The 21,385-nt window shown below is 48.8% G+C and overlaps 1 protein-coding gene across 2 annotated transcripts in view; it reads left to right on the top strand.

Annotated features, from left to right (window-relative positions):
• Positions 1-42: 42 nt before the first annotated feature.
• The window catches only part of MVB12B (multivesicular body subunit 12B), a 59,823-nt gene continuing 38,480 nt past the window's right edge, over positions 43-21,385 (top strand). The window contains exons 1-7 of one of the 2 annotated variants that reach the window (XM_019008450.2): positions 43-4,113; positions 4,890-5,008; positions 5,154-5,276; positions 10,465-10,572; positions 13,586-13,682; positions 15,990-16,119; positions 16,400-16,522. In XM_019008450.2, the coding sequence (XP_018863995.1) occupies positions 4,994-5,008; positions 5,154-5,276; positions 10,465-10,572; positions 13,586-13,682; positions 15,990-16,119; positions 16,400-16,522 (596 nt within the window). In that variant the 5' untranslated portion in view covers positions 43-4,113; positions 4,890-4,993. The remainder of the gene's footprint in view (positions 4,114-4,889; positions 5,009-5,153; positions 5,277-10,464; positions 10,573-13,585; positions 13,683-15,989; positions 16,120-16,399; positions 16,523-21,385) is intronic. The other variant, XM_015644881.3, reaches the window with a different exon arrangement.

Genomic DNA, 21,385 nt, shown 5'->3' with positions numbered 1-21,385 from the left:
GCTGCCGGGGGCTGCCGTGGCCGCCGGGGGCGGCCGTCGCGGGGACCTCACGCCTGGGCCCGGGCTGGAGCGCCCCCGTGGCCTCTGTGAGACCCGGCGATTCCTCCGAGGCTGGGGTAGCTGCAGGAACGGCCTCGGGTACCAGCCTTGGGGTAGAGCCCCGGTGACCTTGACCTGGTCCGGAATTTACTGTAAATTGTTCTTGGTGACAGTTAGAGGAAATGACAAAATACCCCGTTTCATGTGATATTTTGCTGCGTTTGTAGCACGGGCCTACCTGACTGCCCCTTTCTTACCTGTGCTCAGTGCCTGGTGACAACTATACGACTTCTTACGGCTTGGCTGGAGCCGCGACAGAGTGTGGTTTGTGTGTTAAGTACTTGTGCCTTGCATCATGGAGGTTTGCAAGCTTTCTCTGCAGTTTCTGGAGACATTTTCAAAGGTCCACCAATCTTCAGTGTTGTCTGCATGTTCCCAGAGCTGGGGCATTCTCAGCTTGGTCACAGTTAACACTGAAACTAGACAGGCCAGATGTCAGCAGGTGTGTAGCTGCTCGGGATAAAGCTTGGGTTTCTCTATTTTGTGTTTAATTTAACTATATTCTTTAGGGAGCCTGTGTGTTGTGCAGCAGGTTGGCAGCATCATCCCTTTAATTTTTAGCTGAGATGGCCTTCCCTTCTAGATGAAGGCATAATTTGAGTTTCTGGAGGTGTGAGATAAAACAGACAACATCTCACTCTTGTACCCCTCTTGTGCATCTCTGATAAAACGAATCCCAGGCTTAAGGGTGCCAGTAGCCCCCAGGGACCTGTTCATATCTCTGCCGAGATAGAAGTAACTGAACTGAATATCCTTTCAGTTTTGCTGCCCTGGTGCAAGGCCATCTGTGTATGGAAACCTATTTTGCTTTGAAACAGGACACTCTTCAGAAATGTGTATCCATAGTTAGAAGTGCTGTGAAGCAATACAGGGTCTCAATTTTGCTCATTCTCTCACTTAAGTTCCTGTTTCCATCCCATTCAGTCACAAAGTATAGATTCTGCAGCTGGTGCAGGGCAGCTGTCTCCTAGCCTGTGTGCAGGGGTGATTCCGGGCATGCCTCCGATGGTGGTGAAATGTGACACTGCAATTCTTCCTGTTTGTGATGGTGGCCTCCAAGGCCCTGATGCTGATTGCCACTGCGGGCTCCTGTTTTTCTCATTGAAGCTATGTCCTGTTCCATGAACAGGAATAGAAACAGGAATAGAAAGTTGTCTGGGGCCGTGTCCGGTGCCTGAGCGCGGGAGAGTTGAGGCAGTGTGGCCCCACTGTGCCAGCAGTGGCACCCACCTTCCTGCAGGGCCGGAGTGACAGGCTGCACAGGCAGCCAGGGTTTGAGCGGCGTGTCTGCTTTGGTTTGTGGGACCATTTCCCACAGACTGCAGGGACACAGTGAGGTAGTTGGGGTTTTTTTCCAGTTTTGGCTTAGCTCATGCTTTTCTGCCTGTGGGAAGAGCAAGCCAGTGTCAAAGTGCAGGGCTTGTAGTTGGATGAAGAAACAATAACACCATTCTCCCTCTTAAGTCCCTGGCTATTTAACTTCAGAGCTTGACCTGCTTTGCTAGCAGCATGATGCTTCTGTAGCAAATACATTGAAGGGCCTGGCTTGGTTATGTACCCACCAGATCTTGAACCTGTTGGAAAGGAACACTGAGTGCAGAAAATGGTCTAGAAACTCACAATAATGGCTTCATTTCTGAAAGTGGGTTCTTTTATGTGTGTCCCAGCCAGAGCCCAGCAGCGTGTGTGGTCAGTCACCTCAGTGGAGCCAGCAGAAAAGTATGCCTAGGATAAACTAATAAAGGCGGATGAGCTAACAAGGAAATTGGAGTGAACAAGCAAAAAGGCTATAAACAGACAAATTTGGGAGTGCTGGCAAAAGGGGAAGTGTGTGTGACTGTGGGCATGGGTTGTGGGAAGAAGGCTGTGCCAGAAACCAGTGGAGTCCCAAAAGGCCTCTGCTACAGCTAGGCATCGAGATCCCTGGGACACTATGCCTCCTGCCTTGAGGCATGTCTGGTTCGAGGCTTGAGAAGCATTTGGGATGGAGCCAGCAGCATGGTGGCTGCTTGTCCAAGACTGCATCCTGTCCATCTTGTTCTGCAACCATCCCACCCTGCTCTGCTGCATGCTGCTTGGGGCTGGTGCTGGCAGGATGCACAGGGACTTTTTCTGTTAGAGACACATTCCTTCCCCACTGGCTCTGTCTGGGTGGCCCCACAGTGTTCTGAAGCATCTTCCTGCCCCAGAGCTCACATCCGGCTTCCTTTGGCTGCTGGGGTGTGCTGGGGACTGGATGTGGCCCCACAGCTGAGAACAGCTTCCAGGGAGCACACTCACAACTAACGGGAAAAGTGTTCTTCTCATTGTTTTGGCCTGTTCCCGGAATAACCCTGCAGTGAGCGGTTCGGCACAGGCAGTTTACTGCAGGATGCTGACCGGCCATATCCTGGGCTGAGCACTCAGCCACTGTGGTGGTAGGTGGGCATGCAGGTCAACTCACATTGCTAAAGAGAATTAAAACAACAAGCTGCCTAATAGAGGTGTTTATAGAATCCTGCTCCTTAATTTAATCTCCTCTTTCACTGTTTGTTTTTTTTTTTTTCATTTTTGAGTTAAAAGGCGCAATAGAAAAGAAACGAAACCTTGTTGACACACTCGCGAAGTGCAGTGTAACTAATCATCTGTGTGATTGCCCAGCCACAGATTCCCCTCTGACCTGTGCAGAGTTCACAGAAACATTTATCCCAGTGTGCAGCTGACTTGTACTGCTCCATATCTGTTCCAGATGCATCCTGAGTGCCCCCTGCACAGCGGGCAGTTGTGCAGGGTGGCTGGCCTGGCGTGGCAGAGTCTGGCCGTGCTGCAGCAGGTGCTGCTCGGGCCCTGTGCCGCGTTACCCCGCAGCATCCACTGTGGCCTGGCGGAAAGGCCCAGGCCGGCGCTGCCGCCATAGAGAGGGGCTTTGTGTGAGCCCGCACAAAGTGAGGATTGATGCCGTCTCCCCTCCCCCTGCCGTGCCGAGCAGGGCCGCACACGGCTCCCACAAAGGTGCCCTTCTTCCTTCGGGCTGCGGGGGAGGCATGGCACTGCGGGTTGGAGCATCCAGCTCTGCTGTGCCGGTGCTGGGGATACCCTCGTCCTCAGCCTTGCCCAGGCTGACCTGGCAGCTGCTCCGGTTCCTGCCGGAGCAGCGGGGGCTCCCTGCAGCAGGCCCCAGCATGGCGAGACGGGCTGGGCAGCGTTCAGCAGCAGGCACTGCAGCAGGGTGCGTCTGGTGGAGGACGGAGGCACTGTGTGAGCAGATCTGCTTCCCTGCAGTGCAGCTGGGTGGGAGCCTGCCGTGTGGTGTTATTAACAAGCTGTGGAGTATCATCACTTACCTGGATTTCAGTTCGGAATGGCCTAAGAGAAGCTTATGTCAGCACTCATTACCTCTCAGCTCCTCCCAATATGTAGTAACAAGTCGCTACACTATTGAGTGACTTGAAGAAGTTTCAGAAAGCGTTCATGAAGAACAGATTCCAAGCTCTTTGTTAAATTCACATTATGTTTGTTCCATGCTGTATATCTGAGGTTCTACATTACCGGCGAGGCCCCTGGGTGAGCTGTGGGTGGCGCAGGCAGTGGTGCAGGGTTTGTCCTGGCTGTGCCGGTGCCTCCAGCTTTCCTGCAGCAGGGCCTCATGCTCCTGGCCCACCCTGACAACAGAGAGCCTGCTGGGGGAGGAGGGTGAGCCCCTGTGGCTCAGGCTGCCCTTGCCATCATGCTTGGGGAGTGAAGAGGGTTCGCTTTGCTCTGTGTGCTGGATGTGTGTCCTGGTGCTAAAGCAGAGCTGTCTTCTCTGTTTGCTTCATCAGCAATAGTGTTTGCACCATTACTGGTCACTAGCACCTATTGTTTTCGACTCCTCAAGTGGTCTGGCTGTTCATGTGACATTATTATTATTTACATAGGGCCCAGACTTGCTCTTTTTTATTGCCTGCAGCACGATGTTTGTTCAGACTGGGCATTGTGAAGTGTAAACCCAGGTCCCACTGGCACCAGTACTCACCTCTGCCTTTTCTAGAAGCAGTAAGTAACCAGCCATCTAAATGGCTTAGAAATGCTGGGGTTTAATTGCTCTGAGGAGGGAATTGAATTAGGCAGCTCTGGTTCACGGCTTGTCTGTCTGTGCAGCAGTGATGCTTGTTTACACAAAGCACTGCCCTTTTGTCTTGGGGTGTGTGGGGGGCGGTTTCCTGGGGCATTCCTGCCTGAAAGCCAGGGAAGACTTGCTTTAACTGGCTGCCTCTGCAGGAGATCACATGCTGAGGTAGTGGCACCTTTTCCCATCCTTCACCTCGGTTGTTTCAGCCCCTTTCTTGTCCTCTCCTCCTGCTTCCTGCAGCAGCATCCCTCCAAAATTATTTGGTCTTACCTGCTTTTGTCCTTTTTTGCATATCTCCTTCTGTTGATGTTCTCGGTGATGTGTCTCTTCTGGAAGATGCTCAGGCCTCTTCAAGGCCTCTCTGCTTTGCACCAGCCCACCCTGTGCTTCCTCTGTGTTCCCTGGTAATGAGGCTCCCTGCAGCCAGTGCGGTTCTGCATCCAGCGCCAGAGACATCTGTGCTGCTCCTTGAAATCAGTCTGGCTGAGGCAGGGGTGTGATGGAACTGAGGACTCATGGGGGAACCCCCAGCATGTCTTAACACCTGTAGTGGATGGGGAACCTCCCTCTTAAGCCATTAGGAGCAGATTTCTTGCTGTTTAAAATAACAGAGCTGCTTCAACCAGCCTGACCTGGGGATGAAATTTCTTCTCTTTTTGGGAGAGAAGGGATTGAGCTTTGGTTTTCCTGTCATTGCTAGATGGAGACCAGCCCATGGAAGCAACAAAATGAGTCTCAGAGGCTGCCAGCCCAAATTTCAAACCTATTTGGCATTGCACAAGTGTACTCTCTTATCAAAAACAAATGAAAGTGCAGAAGGTGTGTCTGGCCTAATCCTCTGTTTACCTTGGCCGTCTGTGGTGTGTCAGCACAGGCACTGTGGCATGCATGTGTGCTCTTGGTTCTCTGGCTTCTGCTGGGGTGTGGTGCCCAGCAGCCCTTTAATTCTGCTTCTTTCTTCCAGGATCAGTCCATAATGCCTGAGGTGCGAGACCTCACCGATGCCTTGCCCGACCTGCCGATGGATCCCATCACAGGTGTTGGTGTGGTGGCATCCCGGAGCCGAGCACCCACTGGATATGATGTTGTAAGTAGAGCTGTTAGAGCTGCTGCAGTTAATGCTAGGGTTCTGCACTAGTGAGGCTTTATTTTGTTGGGAGCAGCATCTCATCCAGAGAGAGCCTGCCTTGGAACTGTGCTGTGAGGAGTCATTTGGTTAGGGCTTTCCTTCAGCAGAGGGTTGTGGGTGCAAATGTGCCACTTCATCTTTGCCATTCCAGAGAAGCTTGATTTCCTGGGGGAGAGGTTTACAGAAATAGCTGGCCACTATGGCAAGCAAATTTAATAATCCTAGTAACATTCATCCTGAAGGAGTCCTAAGTATTGTACAAATTATATCTCTAAATAAATGGATCCCGCATCAGCTGTTTAATCCCACACATCAGCACTGCACAATGATGATGAGAAGCTCCAGAAAGAGAATCAAAGAGTTTTGTATCCAGCTGAAATTGCAAGGATGATTTTGATGGGCAGAATGCAAACCTCTAAACTAAGGTTTGGCAGGAGACTGGCAGCAGGAAAAGGCTGCTGGATACAGCATAGATGAATGTGGGAATGGATAAAGGGAGGTCACTGTTCATCAGCTGCTTGTTCTTTGTATTAGTTGCTGTGTAACCAACAGCAGGATGTTTCTCCTCATAGATCAGTGTCCCAAACTGTAAAATATAAAATACTGGCCTTGCAGAGATCTGTAGAGAATGATTTGGTCTTCAGTTCATCTGCTCACCTTTCTATGTGTCCTGCTCCAACTGTGCTACATCACACCTTGGGTTTCCAGAGCCACATAGCCTGTATGGTGGGAGTGGAAATCAGCTGACTTGAGGCTTTGCTCACACCTCTTCAGCTCTGAATCATTGCGTACCTTGTTCAGTGTGAAGAAACAAAATGGATCAGGCTAAAGTAAGGACACAAGGGGGGAATTGTGAAAAGGCTCCTTAAAGACCTGGGAGGTTTTTACATTTACTGTGTTTTTCCAAGTGCTCATTACCTGTGTGAGCCAGGCTGTGTAATTAGCTGCTTGCCCTGATAAAGAAGCACGGGACAGTGTGAGACTTCTGATATCAGAATTGCATTTTGCCTAAATGGCTGGGCAGAGAGAGCATTCACCCCAGATAGCCTGCCTGTGGCTTAATGGGGAGTTGCAGCGCTAACGCAGTTTAAGCTAAACAAGATAAAAGAGTCTTCCTGTGGCTTAATCCAATTATGGTGGTGGTGTAATGCTGGTGAATGTGGGTCGCTGTCTCCTCAGGGCACAGTGAGAAGCTGCCTTTGCTCTGGCTCTGCTGCCTCACTGTTCACAAGGAGCACTGTCTGCCCTTGGAGCGGGCTGTGGGGCAGTGCCTGCTGTCTGCTGTCCTTCCCCCAGCACGGCTGTCCTTCCCCCAGCACGGCTGTCCTTCCCCCAGCACGGCTGTCCTTCCCCCAGCACGGCTGTCCTTCCCCCAGCACGGCTGTCCTTCCCCCAGCACGGCTGTCCTTCCCCCAGCACGGCTGTCCTTCCCCCAGCACTTACCCACGCGCTTACCGCAGCAGCCCCGCAGTGTGCCTGGGTGCTGCCAGCCACGCTTGGTGTCCTGTTCCCTGTGCAGCACCTGATGTCAAGGGGCCATACTGGGTACCACGCAGATGTGACAGGGGACAGTGGCATGCAGGAGTGTGCTGCTCTTGCCTGGGTGTTTGTGAAGGTGGCTCATCTGTGAGTCAGTGCACTGGAGCAGCTTGTGGTATGCCAGGTTGCCACTTCTCCATGACTTCTCTGGAACCTGGTCTGGCCCAGCTGAAAGCGTGAAGCTAAATGTGCACAAGTGCAGTGCTCAGCTCAGCAGAGAAATCGTGTTCTGAGATATGGGCAGTGTGCAGGCCTGGCTGGTTTTGGGATCTGTCTTTCTGCAGCTAGGCAATTTCCTTAACGAGACACTGACAGCTGATTGCTGCAGTAAAGCCTTGAGGAAGGCAGCTGTGGCAGAAGTGTGCTCCCTAGCCCTCATAATACGAGGTGCACACTGCACCGTGGAAAGGAGAACCACAGTCATCTTTTGGGAAGTATTAACAGCAGTGGTTTTTGGGATGTTGTAGTCCCCCGTAGGGATCCAGTGGCTTTGTGTGTCACTACTGCATCCTGCAGCACACAGTTCTACAGGTGGATTCAGAGTTACATGGGAAAGTATTTCCTCATGTAGTTTCACTGATGGTTTCATGTTTTGCAATGAAGTAACCAGCTCTTTCTGAGACACCTATGTTACAGGCTTTACCAGTTTCCCTTTCATTTTTATCCTTCTCCAATTGACAACTTAATTTTTCCTTTTGTTCTCTTTAAAAGAAATCTCCAGGAGCATGGATGCTTCATCCCAGGTATAGAGATGTCCAGGTCCATTTCTCAGGTTCAGATGGAGCCCCAGCCTGCTGCCCATCTGGAGCTGACAGGTGGAAGTGTCTGGGGGAGTGTCTTGGCAAATGGGCCAGAGGCCTTTTTTCCTCTGTTGTACTTTAGTTACTCCATAATCTCTATTGCCTTTGTGTCTGCTTAGAAAACAAATGTGCTACTGGCACTTGTAATAACTGGCAAGTCCTTTTCACAGCCAAAGCACCGAAGACCTGATTTTGCCAAAATATGCAGAGTGTGTCTGAACTTAGATTCCTGAAAATCCAGCCAAACTGGCAAGACTGAGTGTCTGGGTGGGGAGGAGAGGTGGGAGGCAGGAGCCTGGGATTGGAGGGATGTGTGGGTTCCTATGCAGCCGTGTTCTTTGCTGCAGGCTGAACAGCAGCTCCATAGTTTGCTCTGGGGCCGTGCCTGAGCGAGCTGCTCACCCAGCAGGAACAGCCCTGACTGCCAGAGGGGCAGCTCATCCTGTGGGGTAGGAGGTTTAAAGGGCTTGCCAAAGACCTGACTGTGGTAGCAGTAACCCCATTCTGACTGCTGTGCAGCAGGTAGATGGCTCTGTCCATAGCGGGGTGTCACTTCCTTAGCGGGTGTCACTCTGTCAAGTCCATGTGTTTGTAGCACGCGTGAGGAGTGCCTCACCCCAGCTCATGAGGAGAACCATTCCTTGTGCCCACGGCCCCATGTGCTCCGTGCCAGGCATCATATCCTCTGTCTCGCACATTCCTTGCCTCTCAGCCAAGGAAGGACTGGGCAAGCTGGGGCACTAGAGTGTCTGTCCTGCTGGCCAGGTCTGCTGCAGCCTCTCCCACTTGGCTCCTGTCCTGAGGGCACGCTGATCAGGCACAGCTCTGCTTTGAGAGCTGCTGGGGCTTCTTTTTGCTTGCAGTAGCCCAGAAGGTGATGCAAGAGGTTTCCTCTTTATACTGCTCTGTTTTCTTTCCCCATGAGTTTTCTGACAAGTTCATTCATGCTTACATTTTCCAGGCTTGGAGTTCAAACTGAACATCCCTATGTGCCAGCAGTTTTCCCAAGCAAACTGTTTCCTGAATGTCTTTTCACCAGGACTGACATTGTCACACTGTATTAGGAACGGCAATAGTGACGACACAGACTCTCAAGCTTAGTTGCAAAGAGACCTAGTTTTATTCTTCCAGATCTTCTTTTATAGACAGTTCTGAAAAAGTCTGAAAAGGTAAAACTTTAATTGGCCGTCAAACTAACACATCACCATCATTGGACAGTCAGGAACAACACCCCTTGACCATTTCTTGCAAGTAAACAGCAAGGAGACAAACAACACCTGCAGAGGTTGTTTTCCTTCTCCAAGGACTGTTTGAGTTCCTCCCTGCAATTTCTCAGGCCACACTTTCTCAGGCCAGTGTGAGAAGGTTATATGACTTAGTTTCACACAGGCACTGTGCTACCTGCCTGATCTCTCACATTCAGCATCCACACCCATCACAGAGGAAGGTGCATATGGATTTTACATATTCCTAAACTAGCAGTTCAGGAAAGGTTTGAATTCAAGGAATTCAAATAAGCAAAACTTTTCACCAAAATCCTATTCTAAAATGTGGCTGTTTAAAAATCAGGCATGCAGAGGCCTGAACACAGAAGCTGTGTGTGTTGTACAATGGCTTGACCTGAGCTGGGGCTTGTGAGCAGCAGTTGCCAAAATCTGGGGAGCTGTCAGTGCACTCTGCTGCTTTGATCAGACTGTCTCTTGTCTCTTCTGCGCTCAGGGTAATTGGAGGCCTTGTCAGCACACAGCTCTTGCTTCCTGTGTCTGGCACAGTCTGTGCTCAACTAAACATGGGTGCAAAAGTGACAAGTGTCAGCTCTTTGTTATCAGGCTGCTCTGGGGCCAAGGGCTCACTTGGTATGATTACAAGAGCTGCAGTGGAGCAGTTTGCCCCATCTGAGAAGCATAAGGCAGAAGTTCAGCTTCTGTGGAGCTTCAGACCGTCCTGGAGTCTCCTGTTGGAGATGCCAGTTGGGTGTAGTCTGATGAGGTAATCTTGTTTCTTCTGCCCTTCTTGTGTTTGCCTTCTTGCCTCCTCTTTTGGCAGCAAACATTTTGGGGCCAGGGCTCTTACCAGCTTGCTCTGTGCATGGTGAGTGCTTAGCTGCTGAGAGCAGAGGCCTTCCCCAGTGCACGGTGCTGCCTCCTGCCCCCTCCTTGAATCAGCTTGAAGTGAGATTTTCTGCAGCTCATGCTGTCTCTCCTGTGGCAGGTCCAGTCTGTTTCCTTACCCAGCACCATCATGTGCCATTGGTTCGGTGGGATGCGGGGCTGCATTGGAGAAGGACATTTGCAGGGTGTGTCCTTGCATGCAGCACTGCTGCTAAAACCCACCAGTGACCAGGGATTCCCCCACCTGCTGGAAGCAGCTTTTTGATCTGGGAGCCAGAATTCCTTTCAGCTTTCCATGAAAATAGTCCTGAGACGAGTCAGTTTCTGTGCTCTGTCTTCACGGACCCTCCCAGCATGCCCGGTGTGCCCTTGTGTGTGGGGTGGTAATGAATGCCTCAACGTGCTGACTTTTCCAAACTACTGTTTGGAGACTGTAACTGAAGTTGCAGTTTCCTCATTAGAGTAGCCTTTGTCAGAGCATCTTTAATCAAGGGTCTCCTGAGAGACAACATTTTTAGAACTTCTTTTTATACCTCCTCTTGAAAGTTCTTTGCACTGCACCTTGTGAAGAAACTAATGAGATGCTGTGAAAGTTTGGGCTGCTGTTAATTAGGAGAGGTCTGAGGAAGAAGTACTGCACATGTATTAACTTTATCTTGGCTCACATGTCTCCTCTCTCCCTCTGTCTCTTTGCAGGTTGCACAAACAGCAGATGGCTTGGATGCTGACCTGTGGAAAGATGGCTTATTTAAATCCAAGGTCACACGGTACCTGTGCTTCACCAGATCATTTTCGAAAGAAAATGTAAGTCCGTTTGCTGAGTTTCTGCATGATTTGCATCTGTGCCTGGTATGCTCTTACCCATAAGATGATTCATTTTATGGAGCCAATTATAATTCAAGCAGGCGTTTCACTGAGTTCAGGTGAGTAAGGAGGCAAAGTGCAATGGCAGAATATTTGCATTTTGTCTGTGTTTCTCATGGAAAGAAATTGCTGACAAAATCTTCTGCAATAAAAGAACCACAAAAGGGAACGTTTGCATTTTAGCAGTGTCTTACACTCGTTTCCTGCTGCAGCAGTGGGTGCTGCACACTCATGGTCTTGATTGATGTCTAACGCAAATTCCTAAAGAAACAAACAATGCAGGTCAGTGAAGGAAATGTTGTTTTTTGAATCCAGGGGCATCACAGATATTTTATTGCAGGATTAGCTTGCTTTCTTTCTTGGTTTTGGTAGTGATTCTTGAAAATGTGCCCACGCTGTGCATATGCTACCACATTCTTGTAATCTGGTCTGACTATTAAGTATGAGTTACTTCGTGATTAGTGGCAGTTGTCTGCCCACACTTTCTGTGGAGGAGAGGAGACTGCAGCAAGAGCTTCATGCATTCTGCTGTGGTTTTGGTTGAGGCTACTGTGAAAACTTTCTTTTTTCTGGAGGAACTGTTGACTTCTGCAATGAATGCGCTCCATCTAGTGGGTAATCCTGCTTTTGGTTGCACTTTGGATATTCACGGTGACTCAATTGGCAGGGTCTGGAAGTACCATTTTGTACTTGTGCGTTCACCACGATGGGAGCAGAAAAGTGATGGCAGCTTCAGGGGCTGCTCACAGGTCCTGACAGTAAAGCTGGGCATTGCCAATTCCCAGCATTTGACCTTTATTCCATCTACTTCCCTGCCTGCCTCTAGATTAAAGTAAAGCTCCAGAGCTATGGGAAATATCACTTCCTGAGGTGGATGTGCTTTTCATCCCCGAGTATGTACAGTTTCAGGAATAGCAGCCCTGGAATAGGCAGGGAGGCTATTAAATAGGTTTGTGCTGATTTATCTGTGGCTACCTGAAATGCGAAGTTATCAGAAATAATTACAGGACAAGAGCAGCTGCTGGCTGCAGAGACTGTGTAAATACCCTCAGGTGGTGCCTGTTGGACTTTTGGCAGGAACCCTGGGCTCGGCATGGTTTGTGAGTACCTTCTTCATATTGATGAGGCAAAAATGTTGATAAACTTAAAAAGTTTCCCCTTCCCTCAGTCTTCTTGGCCATATGGGATATATGGTGTACTTCCCTGTTGGGGCATCTGGAGGCTAAGGGGCCTCAGTTCCCTCATCTGGGAGGAAGGGAGGTGAGAGACTCTTCTCTCTCCCCTGGGCACTGATGTGTTGCTGCACTTTGGGTTAGAAGTTTTACCATTTGGGGGTTTCTTTTGTGTTTAGCTAAATACTGGAAACTCTTTTCTCCTGAAGGGCATGTTGTAGTTAGGAGAGTTAATGGCTTCAGATATCTGTGCTAGAGCAGAGTCAGTTTGCAGTGCCTGTTTAGCAGAATCATCATTCTCAGAAGTTGACAGTATCTGACAATTATAAGGACATTGCTGTATCTGAGTGCAGGGAGGCCCTGGATGGTGGTCTCACAGACTGGGGGGCTTTGTCCCCTTTTCTCCTGTGCACCTGGCACAGCTGACTCCCAGGGTTCCAGCAGCTAACAAGCTCATTAGAGACACCTCTCCTATCTGTCTGCTGCTGATGGAGGAGTGGTCAGTGGTTCAGCAGGAAGTTGCCACTGATGTAACATACAGACAGCTTAAATAAATAAAACATGAAAGATGAATCAGCAGCAACTACTTTGTCTGCTGTTTGCTGTGCCAGGACCATGTTAAGTGACACATTCAGGCTTGGCAGCATCCAGCATTGCCTGCCCCAAGGTACTCTGGACATGGGTGGTCAGTGGCATGTGGGGGCTGCCTGGCTTTGAGCTCTTCACATGAGCAGTGGATGTGTGCCACACTTGTGTCTGGTGGGACAGGGCTGCAGGTCTTCTGAGCCTTCTGCTGAGGAGCTGACCATAAAACGCAGCACCTCCCGAAAATAAACTCAGACCTGACCTCCCCTTATTTCAGAGCCTGCAAATTTAAATATTTTGTAAGTAGTTCAGTGAAATAATCAGAGAGTACAGGTTTGTCTGAAAAACTTGCCAGATAAGAACTAAAGGAGGTATTTCGCAAACATTAACAGTAAAACTCAATGACATTGTTTGATGGCTTGGGATGAAATTTTAATTGTTCTGTGTTGTGTTTCTGTTTATAAAGGCTGTGCAGTACCTAAAATGTGTTCTTCTTTCATATGTGACTCCAGATTATTGACAGCAGTGCTGGTTTTATTGAAAACTGCAAAGAAAATCTGGTCTCTAAACCATTGTAGAGGCTGTCACTCTGAATTGAGCACAGAGCTCTTCAAGCCTTGATTAATAGGACAAGGCATGAGTTCAGAATTCATATGGACTCTAAATGAAGTTTGTTGTTCCAAACGGCCTGTGCTTCTGGAGTGTGCTGCATTTGGAGCTAGAACCCTGTCTATTTAGTACTAATTAGTTAATGCATGTAATAACTTTGGCTATGTGTGCATAAGTCATCATCCTGTAATGCTTTCTGCTGTTACTGTCATGGAAATGTCATGTTCTTGCTCTTGTAGATGTAGAATGTGTAAGAACTGAGGCAACCTGCTCAATGCATGGGTTGGTGAAAGTAGTAATTTGAACTGCTGTGCCTACAAAAGGAAAAATTTGGCTGTGCTTCCAAGGATCTGGAAGTATGGCAGTGGATCAGGTGTTAGAATTTTGAATGCTGGAAGTTGTCTGGTGTCTCCTAGTCAGTCATTGTTTGGTTCCTGCTGAGAGGACACTTGTAAGGGTGCCTTGGTACATTCTAAAGTTGTGGTCAGATACAATGACAAGGCCTCTCAGGCTTCAGCAGGTGGGAAGATCTGGGGTTTAATTTGGTGACATTTTCATAATCAACTGTTTCTTTTCTCTCTCCAAAGAGTCATTTAGGCAATGTCTTGGTTGATATGAAGCTCATTGATATCAAGGACACTTTACCTGTAGGCTTCATGCCCATCCAGGAGACCATTGATACACGTAAGTTGACATCTATTCCTCAGTCCCACTCTGCCAGTGCTTCTGTGGTCAGGCCATGCAGGGCTGTATCTCAGGCAGAGGGTCACTGTCACTCTTGGCACTTCTGCTCTCTGGTGTGGCATGTGCAGCTCTGGGCTGCAGTAAAACAGCCTTTGGTTTTCTTGTCCTCCTCAGGCTGATTAGTGGGCTGCCTGTCTGTATCCATTCATCTGCTGAAGTCCTATGTCTCAGGCAGGAAGGGAGAATTTCTTTTTTCAGTTTGAAGAGTGGAGTGGGCCTAGCAGGAGCAGAGCTGCTGTGCCAAGGGGTGTTCAGGACTGCACTGAAAGGAAGGGCCTGTGGGTTTATGCCTGCCCACTGTACATCTCCCTCCTTGAGGAAGCAAGGGCTCCTGTCCTGCCAGGAAGTGCTGAGTGGGGTCAAGTATGTTTGTGCTTGCTGACACAAGGCACAAGTGCAGTGTCCAGAGGGAGTACCATCCTCATTTCTGCAAGGTAGAATTGCTTCACTGCAACATGTGAGTGAGCAGTTCCCAAACAGTGTGTTCAGCTCCCCTGGGACTTGTGCCAGCAGCAGCTGGAGCCATGTCTGGTGGCAGCCCTGTGTTGTGTGGAAGTCCTGGTGGAAAGGTTGAAGGGGGCTTTGTCATTAATTTGAAATGCATTGGGTTGTGACTGTGACAGTCTTTAAAGCACGGGCACTGCCTGTTGTAAGGAAGTGGTGTGAAAGAGAACACAAAAAAAAGCAAATAGTCAGCTTTGTGCTTGCAAAAAAAGTCAAATAAGAGGCACTGATTTTTTTCAGTTAGCTTTGTGGTTACAGGTGTCTCTGTGCTCCTCTCAAAGTGGCAGCTGACTCGCAGTTAATACATTTAATACAGTACTCCTTAGTAGGTCCTGAGAAGATTTTCACAAGCCTTAAATCCTAGACTCCTAAAATCAGTTTTAGGCGCTTCAAACAGAAGCCCTACTTTTTCAAAGCAGGGGAAGACTAGACTTCAGGGATGTATGTATTTACCATCTCTAAAAGCACCACTGTATCTGCAAGCTGCATGCACAGATGTTCTGTTGGCACACCTCACACTGTCTGTATGATTATTGGTGCTAGTGCAGCAGTGCATTCCAGAGGCTGGAATGAATTGCTGTTTCCCAAGGTGTGGATTACGGAACAGGAGGAGCTTATGGAGACAGGGCTGCTTGCCATCTGTTGAAGTGACAGTGTATTTTAAGTTGGAAGATATTTGTTCAAATTAAGAAGAAGGGTTTTTATTTTGCAGGCACTTGTTTGTAGTTGCTGGTTGTTTCCAGATTTTCATTCAGCATCTGCCCTTTAGATTTTCAGTACACTTCTGTCCTGCTTTCCAAGTGCCTGCACCCAAACAGGAGCCTCACCTTGCTCACCCTGAGACGCCTCAGGGTGAGATGGAGCATTGTTTCCCAAGCACCACAAATCTGTGTCTGTGTGCCAGTGCCAGCCGTGGCCGAAGATCTGTGAATTCATTATACAGATAAGCCTTGACTCCTATGGGCTTGCGTTTTTCATGGTGGATAACATGGAAACAAGTGGAATTGCTCTGTGACACATCACAGGAAGGGCTGTGCAGTGCATTCATCCACCCTCAGAGCACAGGTCAGAGCAGCTGCCTCATGGGAGGTTCTGGCAGTTACTGCTTTGTGAATCTGGTTTGTCCTTGGAAAGAACCAGGGCAAACATGGTAGGAGTGTCACTTCTGTGCCTGCTGACTTGATCAGGAGGTGTCACTAACAGTTGGGATGTGTGAGATTTGGACAGACAGCTCTTACACTCAACCTCTGCATGGCAGGCTCTGCCTGCTCCTCCTCACAATGGGTTGGAAGTGGCTGGTTCATTCGTAGCAGAATGAACTGACTGGTTGTGTCAGAAGCTTCCAGGTACATTCCTAGAGGCAGTGCTTGTGGGAGGAATGTTTAGATATGGCTGTCCAGGCCAGTGAGGCGCCTGTTACCTGGGAAAGAGCAAGGGAGTGTGAGTGGCATGCGGAACTGGCAGAGTCACCTGCTGTTCTGTGCTGTGGGGCAGCACCAGGGCACATGTGGGAGCTGATCTCTGCAGCAGGCAGGAGGAGATCTGGTTATTGCAGTGCCAATAACACATCTGATAGAACATTCCTCTCTGAGTGGCACTTCACTGACTAGTTTGTTGACATATGTCTGTTCTTTGGCACCAGTTCTGCCATAATTACCTGCCTTACATCTGGAGAGACTATAAATAACATTCATACTCTAATCTTGCATGAAACCCACCCTGTATTCTGGGTTGTTTTTGCAGAAGAAGTAGCTTTCAGAAAGAAGAGGCTGTGCATTAAATTCATCCCTCGAGATTCTACAGAGGCAGCGATCTGCGATATCCGAATCCTGGGGAGATCTAAGCAAGCCCCTCCTCAGTACACGTTCATAGGGTAAGTACCCTTGACTACAGAGTTGTTGTCATGGATGCAGTTATACCAAAGCAAGGGCCCTATGCTCCCATAATTACCAAGCAGTAGCTTGTAAGAGGCGATTAGAAAAGTCCAAGTAAGTACAAGTGTTACTGAGTTTGATGCAGGAATTAACTCACCCCTCCTGTTTTTTTTTAATTACACTTGTTCGCACTGAGCAAGGTGTTCCTGGAACACGTCAGTGCCTGCTGCTTGTGCCTGTGTTCAGTACTAGCATTGATGCTGTGTGTTGGTTCCCCAGGGAGCTGAACAGCATGGGTATCTGGTATCGGATGGGCAGAGTGCCGCGCAATCACGACTCCGCGCAGCCTGCGGCTCCTCCCGCCCAAGCACCAGCTTCAACACCTGCTCCCAACCTGCCAAGGTAGGTTTTCTGCATTCCAGCTCCTTCTGCTTGATGCTGCATGTCTTGTGGTTACTAACCTTGCCTGGGAAACCAAGACTAGGGTGCTGCATCTGTATGGAATGTGTCACGGTCTGATAAGGGAAATGTGTTGCTTGTTGAAGTATTTGCCTGCTGGAAGTTCCTTTGCCTGTTGCTGTGTAAAGAAAAATGGTTGAAGAAGCCAGAAGAAAGGAAAAGCCTGCAGAGGAAGGGAAACAGTAAACTGTACCTTTCCTTTGCTTCAAACTATGCAGGATGTTGTGGCTTCCAACACATTTGTGTGGGTTGGCTCAGAAGGGTGAGCCAGAGCTGCAGCCCAGCCAGCTGTTCTCCTTGACCAGAGGGAGGGAGAAGTGTCTCTACAGACTTCAGAAAGAAAACAGGTTTTGCTTATCTCCAGGACCAGTCCATTCATGGTTTGAAGTGCTAGTTATTGGTTTCTATTTTCTTGAAGCTAGTTGCTGAGCTCCAGTTATGCAGCTAACATGCACAGCAACCTGCTCATCTTGTGGTGACTGATAGGAGCAGCACTGCTGGGCAGTGGTGTCGGTCTAGGCTGTTCTCCCTGTGTTGCAGGCAATATTTCTGTGTGTGTATCAACAGATGTTCCGGTGTGTACACTTTCATATACCAGTAGTGCTGTACTGACAGCTTACTTGCTGGATTTCTCTGGACAAAAACAGGTGTTGTTAAGCAACAAACCAGCCCAGACAGTGATTAAACGGAGAACTTTGCACTCCTGCCATTCAGTGTGAATTGTGCTCCTGCTGCTGAGGCTCATAGACTGGGCCAGACCATTGCCAAGGGACAGCACACTTTCCTCAGGACCCTTTGTCCTTTTGCCTATATAAGTGTATGTGTATTTTTGCTCTAGGCATTTTCAACACTGCAGATACTTTACAGTATTGCAATAACTAGTGAGAGCTAGAATTTCGAAGGAGACAGCAGAGAGGAATTACAAGGTCCAGGTTGTGTACAAAGGTCATTATATCATATGGGTGGAAATTGCTTCCATCCTGTAGAGTCTTGATTTACACGTCATTTCAGGGTTAGGCTTTTAAATTGCTGCAATATTCCTCAAAAAGCTATCAGGCACCTCCTTAAGGCAGGTGTGTACATTTGAGCCTTCACCCATGATCCAGACTGACATCCACTGTCCTGGGGTGGCTCTTTGAGCTCTCCAAAGCATTTGGGTGTTTCTTTCACTGGGAGTTTTACTTGATCAGCTGCCATGCCCTGGCACAGTGCATGCTGTCCTGCACTGTCAGGTGTGCTGCAGGCAGGCGTGCTATCATCTTCTCAGAGATGCAGGCAGAAGAGATGAAAAGCCAGCTGTTTTCTGGAGATTCCAGCCTGTCCTAGTAGGACCTGAGATGTTATTCTGGAGCTCTGCTGGACATAAGCTAGATGCCAGCTCAGGCCATGTGAGATCAGAGAGAAAGATGTCTTGATTTTAGAGCACAGATCTTCAATTCTGTCTGGGCAGATTTCCACAATAAAGAAAAAAAAAAATATCATAGCAAGAGAATGTCAATGGCAGTGCTTAATCACTGAATGTGGAAGGGTCACTTTATAGCTGACCAGAGAAGGCTGCAGAGCAGTGTCAGAGCTGTTTGGAACAGGGCCAGAATTAGAGCTCAAAGCATCAGTGACAGTCTGAAAAGAAGTGTTTACAAGGCTTATATATTTTATAACCTCTTGTTGTGCAGTTTATGGTTTACAATGGCTGCAAGGAAATTGGATCAGTTTTGTTTTACTTGCCAAATAAAGCAAATGTCAAAATAGTCAATATAAAATGTATTCTAATTTGGCTGAGTTAAACCAGCCAGTATGCAGTGGAATAATTGAATGTTACATTAATGCCTTGTAGTAAAACCCACCTGTCTGTAGCCAGCTCCACTCTCCCACCCCATGTGTGATTTACAGGTAACTTTTACACCACCAGCCTGATCATTCAAAGCATCTTTCATGTCTGTTTTTTTACTCTGGTTATTTATTATCCAATATATTTTTTAAGAAATAGAAATGTATATAAAGGTGCATCCTGCAAATATTTAATTATTACAGGGAACACAGACAGCCTGAAGGCCTCTTCTAACACACTCAGCAGTGTCATGAGTTACTCAACACAATGTTTGTGGAAGATTGTAGCCACCAGTAATCTCTTATTTTCACATCACCATAGGGAGAGGAGATTGCACTGGCAGCCAGTTTGCTGTTTTATTCCATGTGGATATGTCCTGACAGAAATAGCAGTGGGTTTTTCTGAAGCTGTCTCTGTAGTGAGGGAGATTTGGTGATATAATTGGACAACTGCTGCATGAGCACTGTGGAGAGTCTGGTGTTGGGCTGGTCAGATACTGTCTGCTCTCTTCACTTGCTGTCTGCATTATAGAATAATTGTGAATCAACAGGGGGCTTCAGAACAGTTGCTAATGCTAGATGTAAATGAAACACTTCTGTACAACTAAACCTAATATGGAAGGACTTTTTACTGTGGGATGTATTTATTTCTGCACCAGCCCCTCTGCTCTGTTGTGTAAGGTGCTGATGGCAGTGGGTGGTGGCCCATCACACAGTTGTCATATATCAGAGGTGTGACCTCGACAGGTAGGTGCACATCAGCAGTGCTGCTTCTGCCACTCGTGTCACAGAATTACGGCTCACAGTCAGGGCTGCACAAGGGGAGGCTTTGTTTGATAGTTGTGCTGGACTACATGTGGTATTTTTCAGCCATTTCTTCTCCTTTGTGTTTTCTTCTACAGGCATCTGGCTTAATAGCCTCCAGCAGCAGCCCTGGCATGTCCCAGTGAGGGTGGCATGCTGTGCCATGGAGCATGGCCATGCCCTTGTGCAGCTCATCAAGCTGCTTTACTGTCTTTTCTCTCCAACTCTTGCAACAGCTTTTTGGCAGTCTGAAGAAATGCTCTTGCAGGTTCCCATCCTGCTGCTGGAGGACTGACTTACATGGGGAACTTGATGTAACTTCTCTCTGTACCTCTGCTCTGAGCGTGAGGCCTGTGCTGTGTGGCAGCATCATTTTGGGGAGCAGGGAGGTAATCCTCCCCCAGAGGAGGTGGTGGTTACAGGTAACTCACCCGACCTTTGGCACACCCTTGCTTCACCCAGCCTGTCATGTCATTGCCAGTTCATGGGCTGGGGACTTGCAGAACAGCACATGTCATGAGTGTTTGAGCAGTGTCTCAGGGCCCAGCTCTGCCATGCCTCAGACTCTGCTGGAGTTAGCTGCAACAGGATTTGTGGGTGACGTTCTCCTCTTGGAGTTTGGTTCCAGCCTTTTGGGAGCAGCTCCTTGACTGGTGTGAGTACGCGCAGAATCAGCCGTGAGCCGTTTCTCCTTGCAGGTGCCTGTGTGGTGGCTCTGTCCCCGCTGTGGTGCTCCGTGGGTGGCTTCTGTGGCTTGGGAGCATGTTCTGCATCCCTTCCCAAGGTGCAGCAGGAGCCTGTGCCACTGTCACTCAAGCAGCCCGCTCAGAGTTTGTCAGCTGCATGCAAGATGTCAGTCAGTGCTGTGGAAGTGTGTTTTACAGTGACAGGCATAATTGCACTTAACTTTTTGCGTGGATGTTATCAATCTGTAATGGATACTTTGGGGAAAGGAGCACTCTGATTGCAGATGATGTGTCACAGGTATTTAATCTTCCTCTTGGAGAGACTGGGATTCAGTCACAACTTTCACTTGTTGATGCGAGGTTTTGGAATCGTAGGTTCTCACTGACCCTGGGAATCGTTCAGTCATTTGGTTTGCAAGGCTGTCATCCGAAAGGTTAATGATTTACCAGGAGAGGAAAGATGTGGCTGCAATCCACTTGCATTGCTGTGATGTGTTAGTGCAGCAGTTGATGTGCAGGTTCAGAGTGGCAGAGCTCTGGCTGCCCTCCAGGATGTCTGTACAGCAGGTGCTCCATTCCACACTGGCCGGTCCCACTGCAGCTCCTGCGTGGCCACAGGGCCCCGTGGAGGCATCACCGGCCGGTCCAGGGGACGTGCTGGTCCCTCTGTGCCCCAGCCCGGGCATGGTGGCCAGGACAGAGCAGGGTGTGCTCCTGTCCCTGCTGCTGCCCCGTCCTGGGCCCTGCAGAGCAGCTGCACCACACCAGAGCCAGGGCCAGCCTGCGGCTGCGGTGCTGGGCTCTGGCCTGACCCGTGCGGCTGAAAACCAACAGGGACAGCTCGTGTTTGCTGCAGCTCAGCCCTGGTACTGCTTGGAGCAGGTTGGCATCTGCTACCAAGTGCTCAGGGCTCCAAACAGCGCCTACAGAGCACTACACCAGGGAAGTGCAGCTCTAGCTTTGATACACAGGTAGCAATTGCTCCTACTTAAGAATAAGAGCAAGATGTGTGAATTTTCCTTCTGAGCTCCCAGTTACCTTTTCACTAGTTAAGCTGGCCCCTCCTTAGGAAAAGGGAACAATTTGTTCCTGTTCGCTGCTCCCGGTGGAGCTTCATGTTGAGGAATGTAGGAATTTCTTTGCAAGGCACAGAAGTCTTATTTTTCAAATGGATTTATTAACGGTGTTTGAAATTGGTGGTGTAAGCTTGGGAAGGGATCAGTCTGTGGCTTTCTGCTGCAGGCTGATGATGTGCAATCGAGGCAGGTCATAAAGCAACACGAACAAGCCAGTGTGGAGACCCAAGCTGTGGCTGGGATGCAGCAGCCTAACTGTGCAGTGTGGTAATGGACAGAAGGGCCTTCTGCCTTTCCTATTTTATAAGTAGCTACCCTATTACTTAGAAATAGCTTTAATGCTTTATTTCTTTAAGTCATTTAAAGTAGATTTTTATGAAGCATCTGTAAGAGAAAAGGTTCCAGGGCTTCAG

This window comes from Parus major, chromosome 17 (genome assembly GCF_001522545.3).
Source record: "Parus major isolate Abel chromosome 17, Parus_major1.1, whole genome shotgun sequence".
NCBI classification, from domain to species: domain Eukaryota; kingdom Metazoa; phylum Chordata; class Aves; order Passeriformes; family Paridae; genus Parus; species Parus major.
Note: the sequence above shows the minus strand (reverse complement) of the source record. Positions and strands in the feature narration are given on the sequence as shown.